This window comes from Spermophilus citellus, assembly GCF_964194105.1.
Source record: "Spermophilus citellus genome assembly, chromosome: 6".
Taxonomy (NCBI): Eukaryota; Metazoa; Chordata; class Mammalia; order Rodentia; family Sciuridae; genus Spermophilus; species Spermophilus citellus.
This window is the reverse complement of record NC_138187.1, coordinates 142,477,731-142,494,926: the sequence shown is the minus strand read 5'-3', so window position 1 is coordinate 142,494,926 and position 17,196 is coordinate 142,477,731. Positions and strand designations below refer to the sequence as shown.

Sequence of the window (17,196 nt, the reverse complement as noted above, 5' to 3'; positions counted from 1 at the left end):
AAAATGGTACAAGTTTTGAAATATTTATATACTGAATAACACATCTGTATGATGATACTGGTGGGTCTAATAAACAGTTCTATTCTAAAACTAGTTTCAAAAATAGTTTCCTTGGACTGGGGTTGTAACTCAGTGGTAGAGCACTTGCCTAGCATGAGTGAGGCACTGGGTCAATTCTCAACAACATATATAAATAAATAAAATAAGGGTCCATCGACAACTAAAAAAATATTTTTAAAAAAAGTTTTCTTAAAAATAAATCTGGAGGGCTGGGGTTGTGGCTCAGTAGTAAAGCACTCGCCTAGCTCATGAGAAGCACTGGGTTCAATCCTCAGCACTACATGAAAAAATAAACAAATACAATTTTAAAAATTAAAAATGAGTCTAGAAGCTTCTTCACAAAGAAAATATTGGGGGGGGGGGGCAGGAAGCTCTCCCAAACTGTCACCAGAGCCTTAAATTTAATCAACTGCTAGGTACGCTATCTTCCAACAGTTTTGATAATTTTTGATCCCCCTAACCTTACCAAGACTACCGAAAGTAGTAAGGATGGTCACAGCCTCTACATCCCCAACAAAGAATATACCCAGATGTTTTCCACAACCCATTTCTCAGTTGTCCCATGGTGCAGATAAATGCCATTTGGCTGGTGATATGACCAAATAGGAAAAACTGATAAACAGTCTCAAGCAACCTCTACAAAAACAAGGCTAGAAAATAATTTGAACTGAATTGGGTATTTCCCTAAATTGGAGATACTCTACTGAACTGGTCCCATTTTGGGGGGGGGGGGCAACAATTATAATCAACACTTGTGAACCTCCAAGACTATATACTTTTTACTTCTTGTGTGAAATCCAGATCTTAATTTGCTTCTATCCTCAAAACAAAATGAGACACTCAACTGATCCCATTTCGGGGGGCCCAACAATTATAATCAACACTTGTAAACCTCCAACACTATATACTTTTTATTTCTTGTATGAAATCCAGACCTTAATTTGCCTCTATTCAAAACAAAATGAAATACACCTTAGGAAATACACGGGGTATGGTGGCACATGCCCAAAATCCCAGAACTTAGAAGGCTGAGGCAGGAAGATCATGGGCAGCCTTACAACTTAGTGAGTCCATGTCTCAATTAAATAAATATGAGGCTGGGGTTGTGGCTCAGCAGCAGAGCATTCACCTACTACGTTGCAAGGCCCTGGCTTCAATCCTCAGCACATATAAAAATAATAAGTAAAGAAAATAAAGGTACTGTGTCCAGCTACAACTAAAAAATATATTTTTAAGAAATATAATTAAATAAATAAAAGGACTGGGGGATATAGCTCAGTGTTAAAATGTCCCTGGTTCAATCCCCTGTACCCAAAAAAGAAGTGATTATGATAAGCTTTCCTCTTAGACTCAAAGGTCATTTGGATCTGCATTAATGAATAGGTCAGCTGTTATTAATGATGAAATTACTCCAGAATTGCTGTCATGCCAAAATGGGGTGAAAAAAAAATCACTAATACACCCTGCTATACCTGGGTTAATATTCTGAACCAAACGGAAAGGCCAACACAAAATTTGTCTCTTGTACATACTACAAGATATTAACAGATTTGGTATTGATCATGCTGGTCAGGTCACACTAATCTAAGTGTCTGAAGGAATGTTGATTTGGGGTAGAAAGGAATCATAAATTTTGGTGGGAAACAATTCTCAATGGGTTTCTCCTGTTTTGTTTGAAATCTTTACATTTATGTTGACTATGGATACAGGTTTACAGTTTCCTTTTCCTATAGTCTGGTTTGGGCAAGGTAATATCTGCCCTCATAGAATGATTTTGGTTTTATTTTTCCATTTTGGGGGGTATGGGGTGTGGGGTACTGGAGATTGAACTTAGGAGCAATCGACCACTGAGTCACATCCCCAGCCCTACTTTGCATTTTATATTTTATTTAGAGACAGAGTCTGAGTTGCTTAGAGCCTTGCTTTCTGAACTCACGATCCTCCTGTCTCAGCCTCCCAAACCACTGGGATTACAGGTCACCAAGCCTGGCTACATTTTTTTTTTTAATTTGCAGAGTTGGTATTACTTATGTCTTAGTTAAAATAAAATCTTTGTTTTACTATGATACAACATTTCACTAAAATTTATATTTATATATTCACTGCTTCCACAAATAATTTCCTCTCTAATGATGAACTTTCAAAATGAATTTGCAACAGCATTCACAATATAATCATATGTTTCACTTTCAAAACAGTTAAATTCCAAAAGCTTAGAGGGGTTTTTTGGTACTGGGAATTGAATCCAGGGTTGCTTTGCCATTGAGCTACATTCCCAGTAATGTATTTTTATTTTGAGACAGGGTCTCACTAAGTTGCTAAGTGCCTTGCTAAATTGCTAAGGCTGGCTTTGAACTTGACATTATCCCACCTCATCCTCCCAAGTCACTAGGTTTACAGGAATGTGCCACTATGCTCCACCAAAGTTTTTTAAATTGATGAATTGAATGGGAAAAAAATGAAAATGATTGGAAAAATTGGATTTTTTTCTTTGAAGTATCTAATTTTTTTGTAAAGTTCTTTTGCTAATGGAGCCAATCCATCAACAGTTATTTTTTTCATGTGTGCTTATAAAAGTGGATTTATATATCACTCTCTGATGCATGACTTTATTTAAATCATTTTCAAATTCCAAGCTTTTTGCACATATGAAATTGAAACAATAGCTGATGATGGACTGAACTGATTTGAAAATAAAATTACCTAGCACCATATTTCTGAAAGTCAACTTTAACATGTCACAACAGTTAAGCTTTTGAACGTAAACTTTATGGCTACACTTGCACACATCAGTGTTATGTCCAAAACTGATCTTGTTTTCTTCTCCTTCATGTCTGCTCTTTTGTAATCGTCTCCACCAGCGCCCAAAGCTGATTTTTTCTTTTCATGTAGGAGAAATATACTACCACTCAACCTGTACTTTAAGGTTGGCAGCCCTGAGAACTCCTTTTTTTAATGTAGCATGTAATGGATGTACTCCTGCTCCACAAAGAGGAGAAGGCATTTCCACATGCAACTAGTGATTTAAACACAGCAAAATTATTGAATCTATGTTCTCCTATCTCACTACTTTTTCATCTGAAGTCAATGGTCAAGCCAATCACCTCAAACTGACCTTCTCTCACTTCATTCCAATTTGCTCTGCACTCCACAAGCATAGTAAACCTTAATTATAAAAATAATTTCATTTGGGGCTGGAGATGTGGCTCAAGCGGTAGCGCCCTCGCCTGGCATGCGCGCGGCCCGGGTTCGATCCTCAGCACCACATACAAACAACGATGTTGTGTCAGCAGAGAACTAAAAAATAAAATATTAAAAATTCTCTCTCTCTCTCTCCTCTCTCACTCTCTCTTTAAAAAAAAAATAATTTCATTTGAATATATTTGAACTTCATTCAAGGATCTTTGACAGTAAGTCCCCAGTGACTATAGGGCAACCAGACTATACTATATGGCACACAATCTGGCCTCAGTTTACCTGATCAGCTTCAGATTCAAATACTTTCCCTGACCATTACATCATATTTTAGTCACTTTGCCAGCTGTTCCCTAATCTATATACAAATAACACCATCAGTTTATGCTTCTCTTCTGTCCGTGCTCTTCATGACCTGTGTTCTTAGTTTGTGAATATTCTTGGCATAGCAATTAAGACACCATAGGAGTTTGTCAGTTGTTCAGAACAGCAGTCAGATTATTCACATTAACAACTCCCAATCCTTACCAGTGTGCCTGAGATATAATAGTTGAACATGTGCTAGAAAAATGATATTCCAAATATTCAGCTATGTACTACATTGACATTTAATTTCTGTCCTGAATACAAGTTTTAACATAATGGTTCTAAATAATACTTGAGGAAATGTAACAAATATGAACGTATTTTCCCAAAACAGAGGGTGGGAACAATTGAGAGGGAAGAATAAAAAGTATGGAAGTATATGCTGAGTAGTATGGAAGAAAATGAATAAAGCTAGAAAGAAATTATGAGGAAAGCATGTGGCCTCTAATGTAGAATACTACATCAAGAAAGCTCACTTCACCGGAAGCCAAAAATGCCCAGGGAGCAAAAGAACCAGAGAAGTAGTCTGTCAGGTCCACGCAGTCAGGGTGTGTGGAAGAGTTAAGGTGTTCTGCTTTGAGTAACTAGAATCTCGAGTTCCTGAGCGGCTTGGGCCTCGGACACCACCCTGAAGACACACCCTGGACTGGCTTCTTCGATAGGGCTGATGGCCTAAGTGATGCACCTGACCACACTGCCCTGGGACAGGGAGGCTCCACAGAGAAAACAGTGGAAAGGGAAGGACAGGTGCATAAAGAATTGGGGCGGGAAGGCCCTACCGATTCCTGAGCATACAGCAGTGCACAACATAGACACGACCCTCGCCCTCGTGGTGTGGCTCTCAAGATGACTGTGGAAACGCGACTGCCCCTGAAGGACGACGCAGCATAAGCCCTAAATTCCCCCTCCCAGACTCCAGGTTCCTGAAGTCATTTCTGTTCAGAAGCCGGGCGGCGGTGGCTGCAGGTGTCCACTCCATGCCCCGCTTGGGCCTCCTCCCGTGACCCCCCGGCCCAGGACGGTCCCTTTGGTTCTCACCGAATCCTTTAATGAGCTCGGTGAAGACCCCGGGGTCGCTTTCCATGAGGCACCACTCCCCGGCATTGCCTGTCATGGCCCCGGCCACACACCGCCCCGCTCCACCTCGCGTTCTCGGCAGCCCCCCGCACCAGCTACCGCCGGCCACAGATCTCAGCAAACCCGCCGCCGAGCTCGTCAACCACACGTCACCCCGCCTACTTCCCGACAGCCTCCGGGCGCCGTCACCTGCAGCGCGACCCAGCGCTGGAAGACGCTCTAGCCACCCAGGAGACATCGAAACTCTAGGCCTCGCGGGAACCAGCAGCACGTTCGAAAGGGGCGGGGACCTGAGGAGAAAGGGCGGAGATTCAGAGCGCCGGAGGAGGTAACATCCGGGATCCTTGCCGTCTGGAGGGAGGGTGGTGCAGGAGAAGAGGGGCGGGGCTCGCTCCGGAGAACCGAACGTAGAAGTCCTGGTGGTGTTTGTCGGGCTGTGGCTGCCAGTCCTTCTGCTGCTTTTGGTTTTTTCTCAGTGCTACGCAGGGCTTCTTCTGGCGGCCCTGTGGGTCCCGAGGGTCGGCCGCCAGGCACAGGTAAGGAAATTGCGGGCGGGGGCTGGCAGCTGAAGGCCCTTTGTGCGGTCTGAGCAACCCCGGGACGCGCAGGGTCTGACCGGTCCTCCATCCCAGCTGCAGAGGCCGGGGCAGACACTTCGCCAACCATCGTTCTCTCCCTCCCTGCTTCACACTCTGGGTAGCGAACCAGCATCGCTCTGGAGCGTTCTCTTTGGGCTCGGCCTGGACGCTCCGAAGGGCGGGTCCTTTCCGAATCCGGGATTGCTTGAGTCTGTACATGCATAGCTCCCACAGGCCGGCGTCTAGAGGTCCGGCTTCACTCCTCCTCTTTCTCCTCCTCCCGCGGCTTCTGCGCGCAGAGGCGTAGTCTTGGATTCTGGGTTTTGGAAGAAGGTGCTTTGTGGGAAGACAGAAGGCGAATTTATCTTAGAGAAAATGAAACACTGAAATTTTTTTTTTGGGGGGGGTCCCCCTATGAATTAAGACCAAACTTTCTCATGCTCAGAAAGGAAACTGAAGGACTGAAACCCCAACCCTTTTTTGCCGGCGCCAAAGAAGCTGAGAGCAAAAATTGCCCCCTCCTCAGGTCTAACACACGCTAACTAAATTTGCATATGTACGTTTCCTGCCTTTTGTCTTATTTTGCACTCTCTTCTTCCCTGCCTCCCTCCAAAAGTTCTGCTCACCTTCAGGGACTGGGAAGATAGAACTTTTAAAACAATTTTCTCGTGTCTTCTTTTCAAAGCTGGCTTTAAATAAAACCTGTTACCTACCAATTTGACTTTGAATATTTCTGATATTAGAACCTCCGACTAACAAATAACAGGGGAGAGGAGAGACATCTCTTCTAAAAGCTCATGGGGATGATAGACTGGTGCAAGGGGATGTGATGCCTCTAAGGAAAATTATGTTTTAAAACATATAGCATATTAATCTAAAACATTTGGGATGATTCTAAAACTAGAAGAAGAATGGAACAAAAAATGGCTACTTTAACTGAATCACCCTTATTCATCAGGTTCTTACAGGGTACTGTAGTATTAAAGTCTTGAATATGTGTGTGCTTCATTCCTTAAAAGCATTTTCCAAGACAGGCCTTTGGCTTGGAGGGGAGGGTGCTTTAGTGGATAGAACTCTTGACTCCTTCCTTCTCAAACCCTTGAGGATTGTGCTACAGATTTTGTGTGAAGCTGCAAAACACATGGTAAATTTTACAGAAAGAAAGAACAGCTTTTGTAAAACAAGCGTGAGTATATTGTGGAGCAGAAGCCAAAGTCTATGATTTGTTTGTTTGTTTTGGTTGTTTTGTGTGTGTGTGTGTGTGTGTGTGTGTGTGTGTGCGCGCGCGCGCGCGCATGCTGGGGAACCACTGAGCCACATCCAGCCCTATTTGTATTTTATTTAGAGACAGGGTCTCAATGAGTTGCTTAGTGCCTTGCCATTGCTGAGGCTGGCTTTGAACTCACGGTCCTCCTGCCTCAGCTTCCAGAGCCGCTGAAGATTACAGGCCTTTGCCACATCACCCAGCTGTATGATGTATTGTATTTTTTTTATTGGTTATTCAAAACATTACAAAGATTGCAGAATCACGTCGGTTACACATCCACATTTTTACATAATGCCATATTAGTGACTGCTGTATTCTGCTACCTTTCCTATCCTCTACTATCCCCCCTCCCCTCCCCTCCCATCTTCTCTCTCTACCCCATCTACTGTAATTCATTTCTCTCCTTATTTTTTCCCATTCCCCTCACAACCTCTTATATGTAATTTTGTATAACAATGAGGGTCTCCTTCCATTTCCATGCAATTTCCCTTTTCTCTCCCTTTCCCTCCCACCTCATGACTCTGTTTAATGTTAATCTTTTCCTCCTGCTCTTCCTCCCTGCTCTGTTCTTAGTTGCTCTCATTATATCAAAGAAGACATTTGGCATTTGTTTTTTAGGGATTGGCTAGCTTCACTTAGCATAATCGGCTCTAATGCCATATGATGTATTATTGACAAATACTTTTTTGAAGCTGGAATTTGCTCCCTAGACACTACCCACAGGTTAGTGTACTCAAAATCTGCACTTAAGATATTTATTTGGAAAATTTTGAGTCTCATAAGTCTAGCCTTATTTCTTTATGAACCATACCTATTAATGATTTCTTCAGTTGTATTGACATTTAATACTGAGAGTTCACATAAAAAGCCATATTTCTAAATCTGGAGAAAAATGAGATCTGGCAACCAGTTGACATCTTTGTTTAGACTACAATGATGACACATTTGCTGCAATTCCTTACCAGTTCCTATTGCATTCCCTTTGATTTGATCCACTTATTTCTGTTTCCTGTCTGTATGGTAGAGGCATTTGAATATGTGGCCCTAGTTTTCATAGTGTATGTGTGTGTATTTATATACATGTTTTATTTTTCAATGATTACAATTACAAATGTCAGTCTTAACTACATTTTAAAAGGAATAAAAATAAATAAATAAATAAATAAATAAAAGGAATAAACTGTAAATTTGTTTGACTTCTTGGTGTGAAAGTTAACATTTTTAAGTAACAGATTAAAAGACATTCACCTCCAGTGGCTCAGGAGGCTGAATCAGGAGGATCCAATCGCAAGGTCAAAGCCAGCCTCAGCAATTTAACAAGGCTTTAAGTAACTCAGTGAGACCTTGTCTCTAAATAAAATACAAAAAAGGGCTGGAGTTGTGGTTCAAGAGTTAAGCACCCCTGGATCTACTACCCAGTACCAAAAAAAAAAAAAAAAAAAAAAGAGAGAGAGAGAGAGAGAGAGAAAGATATTTGACTATTAAACTCAAGAAAAAATTGTGATTTTTAATTAGTTACTGGTAAAAGACACTATGTGTATTGTATTTCTAATGAATGAAGCGGAAGGAAATGCTATTACATAGTGTGTTCTACTAGCATTTATTCTGCATTCTAAAGTAAATCAAGACAGAAATAGCCAGAATATAAGACATTTGTAATTGATTTAAAATGTGGTCATACTTTTAATAGAATTGTGATTTAACTTCTCCCCAAGATTTTAATTTTTTAGAGGTTTAATGAATTCAGCTGTTTTAGATCCTTCAGAGTGGTGGGTATAAGAGATTAGGACAGACCAAAGAATAACTATATTTCTGCTGTTAATTTGGATTTACAACACCTCAGAAGTAGATTAACTCCTGACTAGTCTCAGACCTCACTCCCTGAACTACTGCATTCTAAACCACTGGCAATGGAGCTTAAGCCTTTTGTGAAGGAGATGATGATAGCATAAAAAAGAAAAAATTATATTCCTATGTATGTCTGTATGTATCTCATATTGCTTTCTAAAGTCAAATATAAGAAGTATAAGGCTAAATATCACTTTTGCATAATGATTTTTCTGCTGCTTTCCACTTTGATAGCTTGATAACTTTGCCCTACATTTCACCTAGCCAATTTTTAATTTCTATTTTCCTAATAAAAAGGTTTAGGATATAATCCCCAAGTCATGAAGTACATTATTTTAAAGTATCCAGTGCAGCGATGGTTTTTAATATATTCACAGAATTATGCAACCATCACCAATATCTTATTTCAAAACATTTCCAACACCTCAATAGAAATTCCTCCGTTAGTAGTCACTCCCCCAGTTTTCCCTGCCCCTAGCTTCTGGTAACTATTGATTTTTTTTTTTTAATGTATGAATTTGCTTATTCAATCTCATATAAATGGAACACATAGCCTTTTGTGACTGGCTTTATTCAAATAACATGTTTTCAAGCTTTGTTCAAGTTTTAGCATGTATCAGTACTGAATCCCTTTTAATTGCAAAATAATAGTCCATTGTATGGATATACCACTGTTTTAATCTTTTCTCAGTTGATCATGATTTGGTTTGTTTCCGGGTTTTGTCTATTACATGATGCTGATAAGAACATTTGTCTACAAGTTTTTGTAGGGACACACATTTACATTTCTCTTGAATCTCTTGGTCATATGGAAACCATATATAAACTTTTGAGGAAGTACCAGACTTTTTTTTTAGTTACCAGACTTTAAAATAAAAAAAATAAATTAAAAAAGTGCCTGCATGATTTATATTCCAACTAGTGGCAGTGGCATAAGAGGGTTTCAATTTCTAAATTTTTACCAACACTTAAAATATTGTCCTTTTGAGGATAGCCATCCTAGTGGATGTGAAGTGGTACCTCGTTGTGGTTTTGTTTTGCAGTGCTGACAATCAGTCCCAGGGCCTTACTAATGCTAGATAAGTGCTTTACATGAGCTATACCCCCAGCCTATAACTGTGGGTTTGTTTTTTTTTTTTTAATGGAGGTGGGGGTTACCAGGGATTGAACCAGGGCATTCAACCACTGAGCTATACACATCCCCAGCCCTATTTTGTATTTTATATAGAGATAGGGTCTCATTGAGTTGCTTAGTGCTTTGCTTTTGCTGAGGCTGGTGGCTGGGATTATACAAGTCAGCTTATCATTGTGGTTTTGATTTACGTATACTGATGATTGATGATCTTCATCATATATCTTTGATCATTGGATATATTTGGAGAATTATATGTTCAGATTCTTTTGACCATTTGCATATCTTTGGAGAAATAACTGTCCAAAACCTTTGCCTGTTTAATTGAGTTACAATAGTGTTATTTATATATTTTATATATACCTATGCTTAGCAAATACTTTCTCTGTTCCATGGGTTATTGTATTGTTTTCTTTGTAGTGTCCCTTGAAACGTGAGTTTTAAATTTTGATAAAGTCCAGTTTGTTTTTTTCTTTTGTCACTTGTGCCTTTGGTTCTGTATTCTAATACCAATTCTCTTGACACCTTGTTCTGCAGTTCAGTTCAGTTCTGATACTAACTACCTGGAATTAGTATCACATTCCACAAGTAAAAAGGCAAAGTCCTTAAAAACTTCCCTTGATTGAGATACCAGTTGCAGGTGGATTCCCCAGCTACCCACACTTTTACCCTGCCAACTACAAATTCAAGGTTTCCACAAAACTTTCAAGATTAATTCATTAGAATGACTCATGTAATTTACTCAACAGTGATAGACTTAGGAGTGCAGTTTTATTATAAAGGGTACAACTTTAGAGCCCACAGTGAGTCACTGTGTTAGTATAACAAAGACTCCTACACTCAGGAAATTCCAGGGGTTTTTGAGAGCCTACCAGGAACCAAGTACAAAGACCAGATGATCTTTATTATACCACAGTGTCATATTACTGTCCCATGGCAAAAGGTGCAACTTAACCCAGTGGAGAGGGAGAGATAAAGAATTTCCAGACGCTTCTGCCTTTGTCAATGCTTTATTCACTCAAATCACTCAATACATTTTCACTCTGTAGATTCTTGTTTGTTTGTGGTGCTGGGGATTGAACCCAGGGCCTTGTGCATGCAAGACAAGCACTCTACCATCTGAGCGATATCCCCAGCCCTCTGTAGGTTCTTAATCAAGAAAATTACAATCCTTAATGCTAGGCACTGCAATAGACATAATCAGTTCACAGCAAACAATTCTAGATTAATTCTAAGCACTGCAGGCACACTTAATCACGACAGGCTCATGATAGACATTCCCTCTGCATGCTAAGTCTCAGATCAAAAGTCTCAAGCCTTTTGGCTTTAAGTCCAGCAGATGCACACTCATTCAGACTGTGGTGATCAGATCAGGAACCAAGGCAGGCTTCTGGGGTGGAGCTGACTGCTGGCTGAGGAGAAGTCCTTTTCTCACCAGAGTTAAGAGGCTGCTGTAGAGTTTGAGACTGGCAGAGGATCAAGATGATGAGAAGGGTTGGGGTGTCAATCTAGGTCCTCCATAGGTTCTCCAACGTGAGAGCATCAGTGTTGGCTGGCTGAATGTCTATTCATTTGCTCCTTCATTTATACTAAATTTTGAAGCTTTGACCACCCTTTTAATCCCTATCAGTTGCCGCAGGTCTGTCAGTGAGGTCATTTACCCTGGGGTTAAAGTATATGGTCTGGTGATCTTCACCCTGATATTTTTGCCTTTCCCCCTTATGGGGCGAGGACTACATGCCAGAGACTTTACTCTGAGTTTGTCAGGGTGGGGAGAAGTGACTTGTTTGTTCCTGAGGGCCATACTGGAGGGCTCCTTTAGGCATGCCTGGTGAGACTGCAGGTTTCAAACTGGAATTTTAAAATGGAGTTACTTAGGCTCAGGCCTAAGGCCATCCTTAACATTACCTGGCCAATTTTAAAGTTAATTTGGCTATTAGTAATCACTGACAAGGAGAGTAGCTTGAGACATGCTGCTACACTTTTTTCCATCTTCACTTTAAAAATTTGACCCTGGTAAGTTTACATAAGCAAGTAGAGAATAAGGTGCCCTGGTTGTTAATGATCTGTTCCATTGTTCTATGGTGCATCCTGGAAACTATGGTCATACGAGCATATAGAAAGCTAAGCAGTTTCTGCTGAAGAAATGTTGAAAAGATTTGTTTTTGTGGTTGTCAGTGTAATATAGAAAAGGAAGAGTCTATTGATAAAGCTGTGAATAAGTACTAACTTTCTTATGTCCAGAGACAAAATTACAACAAATTTAGGGATCCTAATTGTTACTGAAAGCTCAGTCCTTGTCCCCAGTCCAGTAACAAGGACACGGTTTTGAGAAAAGAGAAAATAAAGTTTTATTGCTTTGCTAGCAAAGGAGAAACAGAGGACTCCAGTCCCAGAGGCTGTAATTCTGCCCATCCTGGGGAGAGGGAGGGTGTTAAAGAGGTGATTCAAAGGCTACATTTCCTGTGATCTCTTGTCAGGAGTTGTAATTCACTTGTTAATTTGGGAGATGGTTGTTGCTGAGATCTTCTGGTGCCATCCCTGAAGTCTGAGTTGTTTAGTTCTCTGACTACGATGGGGAAGAAAGGTGATCCTATTTCCCCTGTGATTAGGAAAGGGGAGAGGAAGAGAAAGAAACTTGTCTGTTTTAAAATAAATTGCACTGGCAGACAGCAAAGTCTATGTTCAAAGCATAAAATGGACTAATTCTAGAATTGGACAACACCTTATTCTACAAAATAGATTGGTCTCACTAGGCATTAACACAATAGTGAAGAGGCTTTTTCTTGTTTGTTTGTTTGTTTGTTTGGGGGAGGGGTTCTTTTGGTACCAGGGATTGAACCCAGAGGTACTTAACACCACTGAGTCACACCCCCAGTCCTTTTTTGAGACAGAGACTCATTAAGTTGCTAAGGCTGGTTTTGAATTTGTGGTCCTCCTGCCTGAGGCTCCTGAGTTGCTGGCATTGCAGGTGTTCACCACTGCACCTGGTTGTTTTTCCCTGCTGTGACCAAGATCTGACAGGAACATTTGTAGAAAGAAAAATTTATTTGGCCCTCACAGTTTCAGAGGTCTTAGTCCATAGACAGCCAACTCATTACCTCTGGGCCTGGAATGAGGCAGAACATCATGGCAGAAGGATGTGGTGGAGAAAAGCAGCTGAGAAGGTTACACAGCAAGCAGAGAGACCTCTGCTTACCAGAACAAAATATATACCCTAAAGGCATGCTCCCAATGACCTATGTCCTCTGGCCACACCCCCCTGCCTAGAGTTACCACCCAGTTAATTCCTATTAGGGAATTAATGTGTTGATTAGGTTAAGACTTTCATAAATGAATCATTTCACCTCTAAATATTCTTACATTTTTGATACATTAGCCTTGGGGGGACATGTCATATGTAAACCGTACACTGGTAAACATCAGGTTACTTCAGATTGCTTTTTTGTAAGGGTTAAAAAGATACTACCTTGCTGATTCAGATGAACTAGAATCTCCTGTTTTCAGGAAAATTTTGTCTGTTTTGAGCTCTATCATCTATCGGCTTCTTTAAATTTTCAGTTTGACTATGTGGTATTTAGCATGAATGACTCCGTTTTGTTTTGGTCTGATCTATTAAAACCTAGTATAGGTGCTCAGAACAAGACGATGGCCTCCCATGATTTTTATTTAAATTTATAGTAGTGATTATAAGGGTTATATTTTAGAGATTACCTTTTTTCTAGACATCCTTTTTTTTACTTAAATGTTTATTTTGCTACTTGTTCTACAAATGATACCTGTTAGGTCGGTGGCAGCAACTTGGTGGCGACTTAGTGGCAACTTAGAACAAAGCAGCCCGAGCTGCTTTGAACCTCAATCAGATGCCGGCGGAAACGCCTGTCGATCAGCCAGATCTCCTGACTAACACCTGTCAATCAGCAGGAACCCCTGGCCAATCCTGGAGTTCAGCCAACTCCCCTGACCAACTCCAAGGGGGCAAGGGACCCTAGAGACACCTTTTCCTGTCCCAAGCCCTTCCCTTCCTGCTGTAAGCCCCATAAAAGTCCAGTCCGGTTGGTCGAGCTTCCACGCGGTTTCTCCTCAGACCCTTCCCCGTCCCCTCTGTGGGTCTAATCGAGTTCCGCCCGGGAGTGATATCTCAATAAAGCCTTTTCAGCGGCCCTTTTAAATCTGCCTCCTTTGGTTGCTGCCTGCCCAGCCTGATCTGACATCACCAGAATATCTAATATTAAATATGTTTAAAAACCAGGAGTGGTGGTGCACATCTGTAATCCCAGGGTGAGTCAGGAGGATCCCAGGTTCAAAGCCAGCCTCAGCAACAGCGAGGCGCTTAGCAACTCAGTGAGACCCTGTCTACAAAATAGGGCTGGGGATGTGGCTCAGAAGTTGAGTATCCCTGAGTTCAATTCCCAGTACCAAAGTGTGTGTGTGTGTATACATATATACGTGTGTGTATATATATACATGTGTGTGTATATCAGAGATCAGTATTAACAAATGCATTGTAAAGATCAAAACAAGATAATTTTTTTTTCTACTGGAATTGTCAATTAAGTTATCAGTGTTTGAGAAGGCTGTTAGTCTTAAAGTTTTTTGGATTGAAAGGCAAATTAAAAAGGGGGTGAGAATAAAAAGAAACATCAACTACACCAGGAGTTTCAACCTATAATCAGTACTTTAAATCAGTCCCTAATGACTGATATGCTCATATAATACCTGAGACCTAACCTTCATTGACATAAGTATATTTGTACCAGTTTTATTTGGAATATTGACCCTGGTGTTTTGAACACGACTCAATAAAACTGCCCCCTTAGCTCACATTAAAAATCTGAAGAGCTCCATCTCTCATGCACTTGTTCCCACATCATATGTTCCCATCGCAGACCCAGTCTTTCATTGCTCCCCTAGACACCAAACTGCCCCACATACCATTTGGAACTCTTCCACCCACATCCCATGTAGACTGTGGAAATGGGGTTCCTCTCGGTGGCATGCACTGACAGCAGAATAAAGGCTAAGAAAAGTAGAACAAGGAAAAAACTACAGGACATAGGAAATATTTTTTAAAAAGCAGGAGCAGGACAGGCTTCCACCCTAAAAAGAGCAAAATGGAGCCTGGGCTTGCTTTATTTATATCGGGAACATCAAAGGTTTTCCATGGAATATTCTTTGCCAAAAGAAGGTGGCCTGGGGCTGGGGATGTGGCTCAAGCGGTAGCGCGCTCGCCTGGCATGCGTGCGGCCCGGGTTCGATCCTCAGCACCACATACCAACAAAGATGTTGTGTCCGCCGAGAACTAAAAAATAAATATTAAAAATTCTCTCTCTCTCACTCTCTCTCCTCTCTCACTCTCTCTTTAAAAAAAAAAAAAAAAAAAAAAAAAAAAAGAAGGTGGCCTGTTCAGTTCCCAAGGGATTACACCCATGTCTGGAGCTTCTGTGAGGGATGTTTCTAGTAGAGCAGAGATAAAGGTCATGTGCATTGGGCAATTTATTGAGTGGGAGGAGCCACAAATAGTTCACAGTGCCAAACCTAAACCTCCCTGGCTGCTATACCCGGGGTAAAGACCCTCAAGTAATTCATGGGTGGCTTCCCATAGAATTCTACATATTCTGTCAGATGGGAACTTCCTCTTGTTTCTTTATACCTCCATCTGTCTCAAATCACTTTATGGGTAATCTTCACAGCTATCTCTTGCCATGAGTAGGCCAGTTCAATGTTCTAAAGTCATATGTCTGCTTTCGGGAATATCACTCTTTCCATAATACCCTTTCTTTACTGTATTTTCAACTTTCCAATTGACTCTTTCAGTCTTTTTTTTAAATATTTATTTATTTATTTTTTTAGTTATTGGCGGACACAACATCTTTGTTTGTATGTGGTGCTGAGGATCGAACCCGGGCCCGCACGCATGCCAGGCGAGCGCGCTACCGCTTGAGCCACATCCCCAGCCCCGACTCTTTCAGTCTTAACCTCAGTTCCCTCCCATTGAAGATTAAAAAAAAAAAAAAAAAAAAGATTTTTCTGGGATGGGGCTGTAGCTTAGTGGTAGAGCTCTTGCCTTGCACATATGAGGCACTGAGTTTGATCCTTAGCACCACATAAAAATAAAAATATTGTGTCCGTCCACAACTAAAAAAAAATTTTAAGGTTTTCCTCTAGATTCCAGTCCTTTTTTAAATTTTTTGTTCTAATTAGTTATACATGACCATAGAATGCATTTTGACATGAATGAAGTATAACTTCTCATTTTTCTGGTTATACATGAAGTAGAATCATACCAATTGTATAATCCAATAGGCACATAATGTCTGATTCATTCTACTATCCTTCCTACTCCCATGCCCCCTTCAATCACCTCTGTCCAATCCAGAGTACCTCTATTCTTCCCAAGTACCTGCCCCTCATTGTGAATTAGCATCCTCATATCAGAGAAAACATTAAGCCATTGGTTTTGGGGAATTGGCTTATTTCGATTAGCATGATATCCATCCATTTATCAGCAAATGCCATTATTTCATTCTTTAAGGCTGAGTAATATTCCACTGTGTGTATATGACATTCATGTGTTGAAGGGTACCTAGGTTGGTTCCATAGTTTAGTTATCGTGAGTTGAGCTGCTATAAACATTGGTGGGACTGCATCATTGTAGTATGTTGTTTTTTTATGTGATTTTTTTATTTATATATGATAGCAGAATGCATTACAATTCATATTATAGAGAGAGAGGACAATTTTTCATATCTCTGGTTGTACACATAGTATATTCACACCAATTCGTGTCTTCATACATGTACTTTCGATAGTAATTATCATCACATTCCACAATCATTAATTATCCCATGCCCCCTCCCTTCCCCTCCAACCCCTCTGCCCTATCTAGAGTTCATCTATTCCTCCCATGCTCCTGCTCCCTATCCCACTATGAATCAGCCTCAAAGAAAACATTTGGCATTTGATTTTTGGGGATTAGCTAACTTCACTTAGCATTATCTTCTCTAACTCTATCCATTTACCTGTAAATGCCATGATTTTATTCTCTTTTATTGCTGAGTAATATTCCATTGTGTATATCTGCCACATTTTTTAATCCATTCATCTATTGAAGGTCATCTAGGTTGGTTCCACCGTTTAGCTATTGTGAATTGTGCTGCTATAAACGTTGATGTGGATGTGGGCAGTAAAGAGAAACATGCCTTTGTAGTATGCTGATTTTAAGTCCTTTGGGTATAGACCGAGGAGGGGAATAGCTGAATCAAATGGTGTTCCATTCCAAGTGTTCTGAGGATAGATTTCAGTCTTTTATACCTATGCTTTCATCATTTATACCTTTGCTTCCTTTAGAGTAGTCTATTCTGTGGATTCTGTTCCTCACTGAATACCCTCCTATCTCATTATAATAAATCTATTTCTTATAACCACTGTACTGCCATTAGATTTTCTAGTTATTTCTGTTTACTAAGCCCAATGGTATTTTCCCGCCCTTTATCTACTTGATCTCTGAGTAAAGGACCCTTCTTTCCTAAGCTCCCAATTGTTAATATTCATTAGGATTCCATTCCTTAGCCCTCCCCACAATGTATAAGCAAGTATCCTTTTCAAAACAAAACTTCTACCATGTGTTTCTCTTTAAGCTACTACATTTCTGTCAGTGTGTCTTTACAACT

General features: G+C 40.5%; 2 protein-coding genes across 3 annotated transcripts in view; one reads left to right on the top strand and one right to left on the bottom strand.

Annotated features, from left to right (window-relative positions):
* Positions 1 to 5,048, bottom strand: part of UCHL5 (ubiquitin C-terminal hydrolase L5) — a 48,544-nt gene extending 43,496 nt beyond the window's left edge. The window contains 2 exon segments of the mRNA XM_081300544.1: positions 4,660 to 5,017; positions 5,019 to 5,048. Of these exon segments, the coding sequence (XP_081156670.1) occupies positions 4,660 to 5,017; positions 5,019 to 5,033 (373 nt within the window). The 5' untranslated portion in view covers positions 5,034 to 5,048.
* RO60 (Ro60, Y RNA binding protein) overlaps positions 1 to 17,196 on the top strand; it is a 301,212-nt gene that overhangs the window by 254,679 nt on the left and 29,337 nt on the right. The window contains exon 1 of one of the 2 annotated variants that reach the window (XM_081300542.1): positions 5,070 to 5,234. The exons of the other annotated variant lie outside the window; for it this stretch is intronic. The gene's annotated coding sequence lies outside the window, so the exon portion shown is untranslated. Of the gene's footprint in view, positions 1 to 5,069; positions 5,235 to 17,196 lie in introns of those variants that run through there. 2 annotated transcript variants of the gene reach the window in all.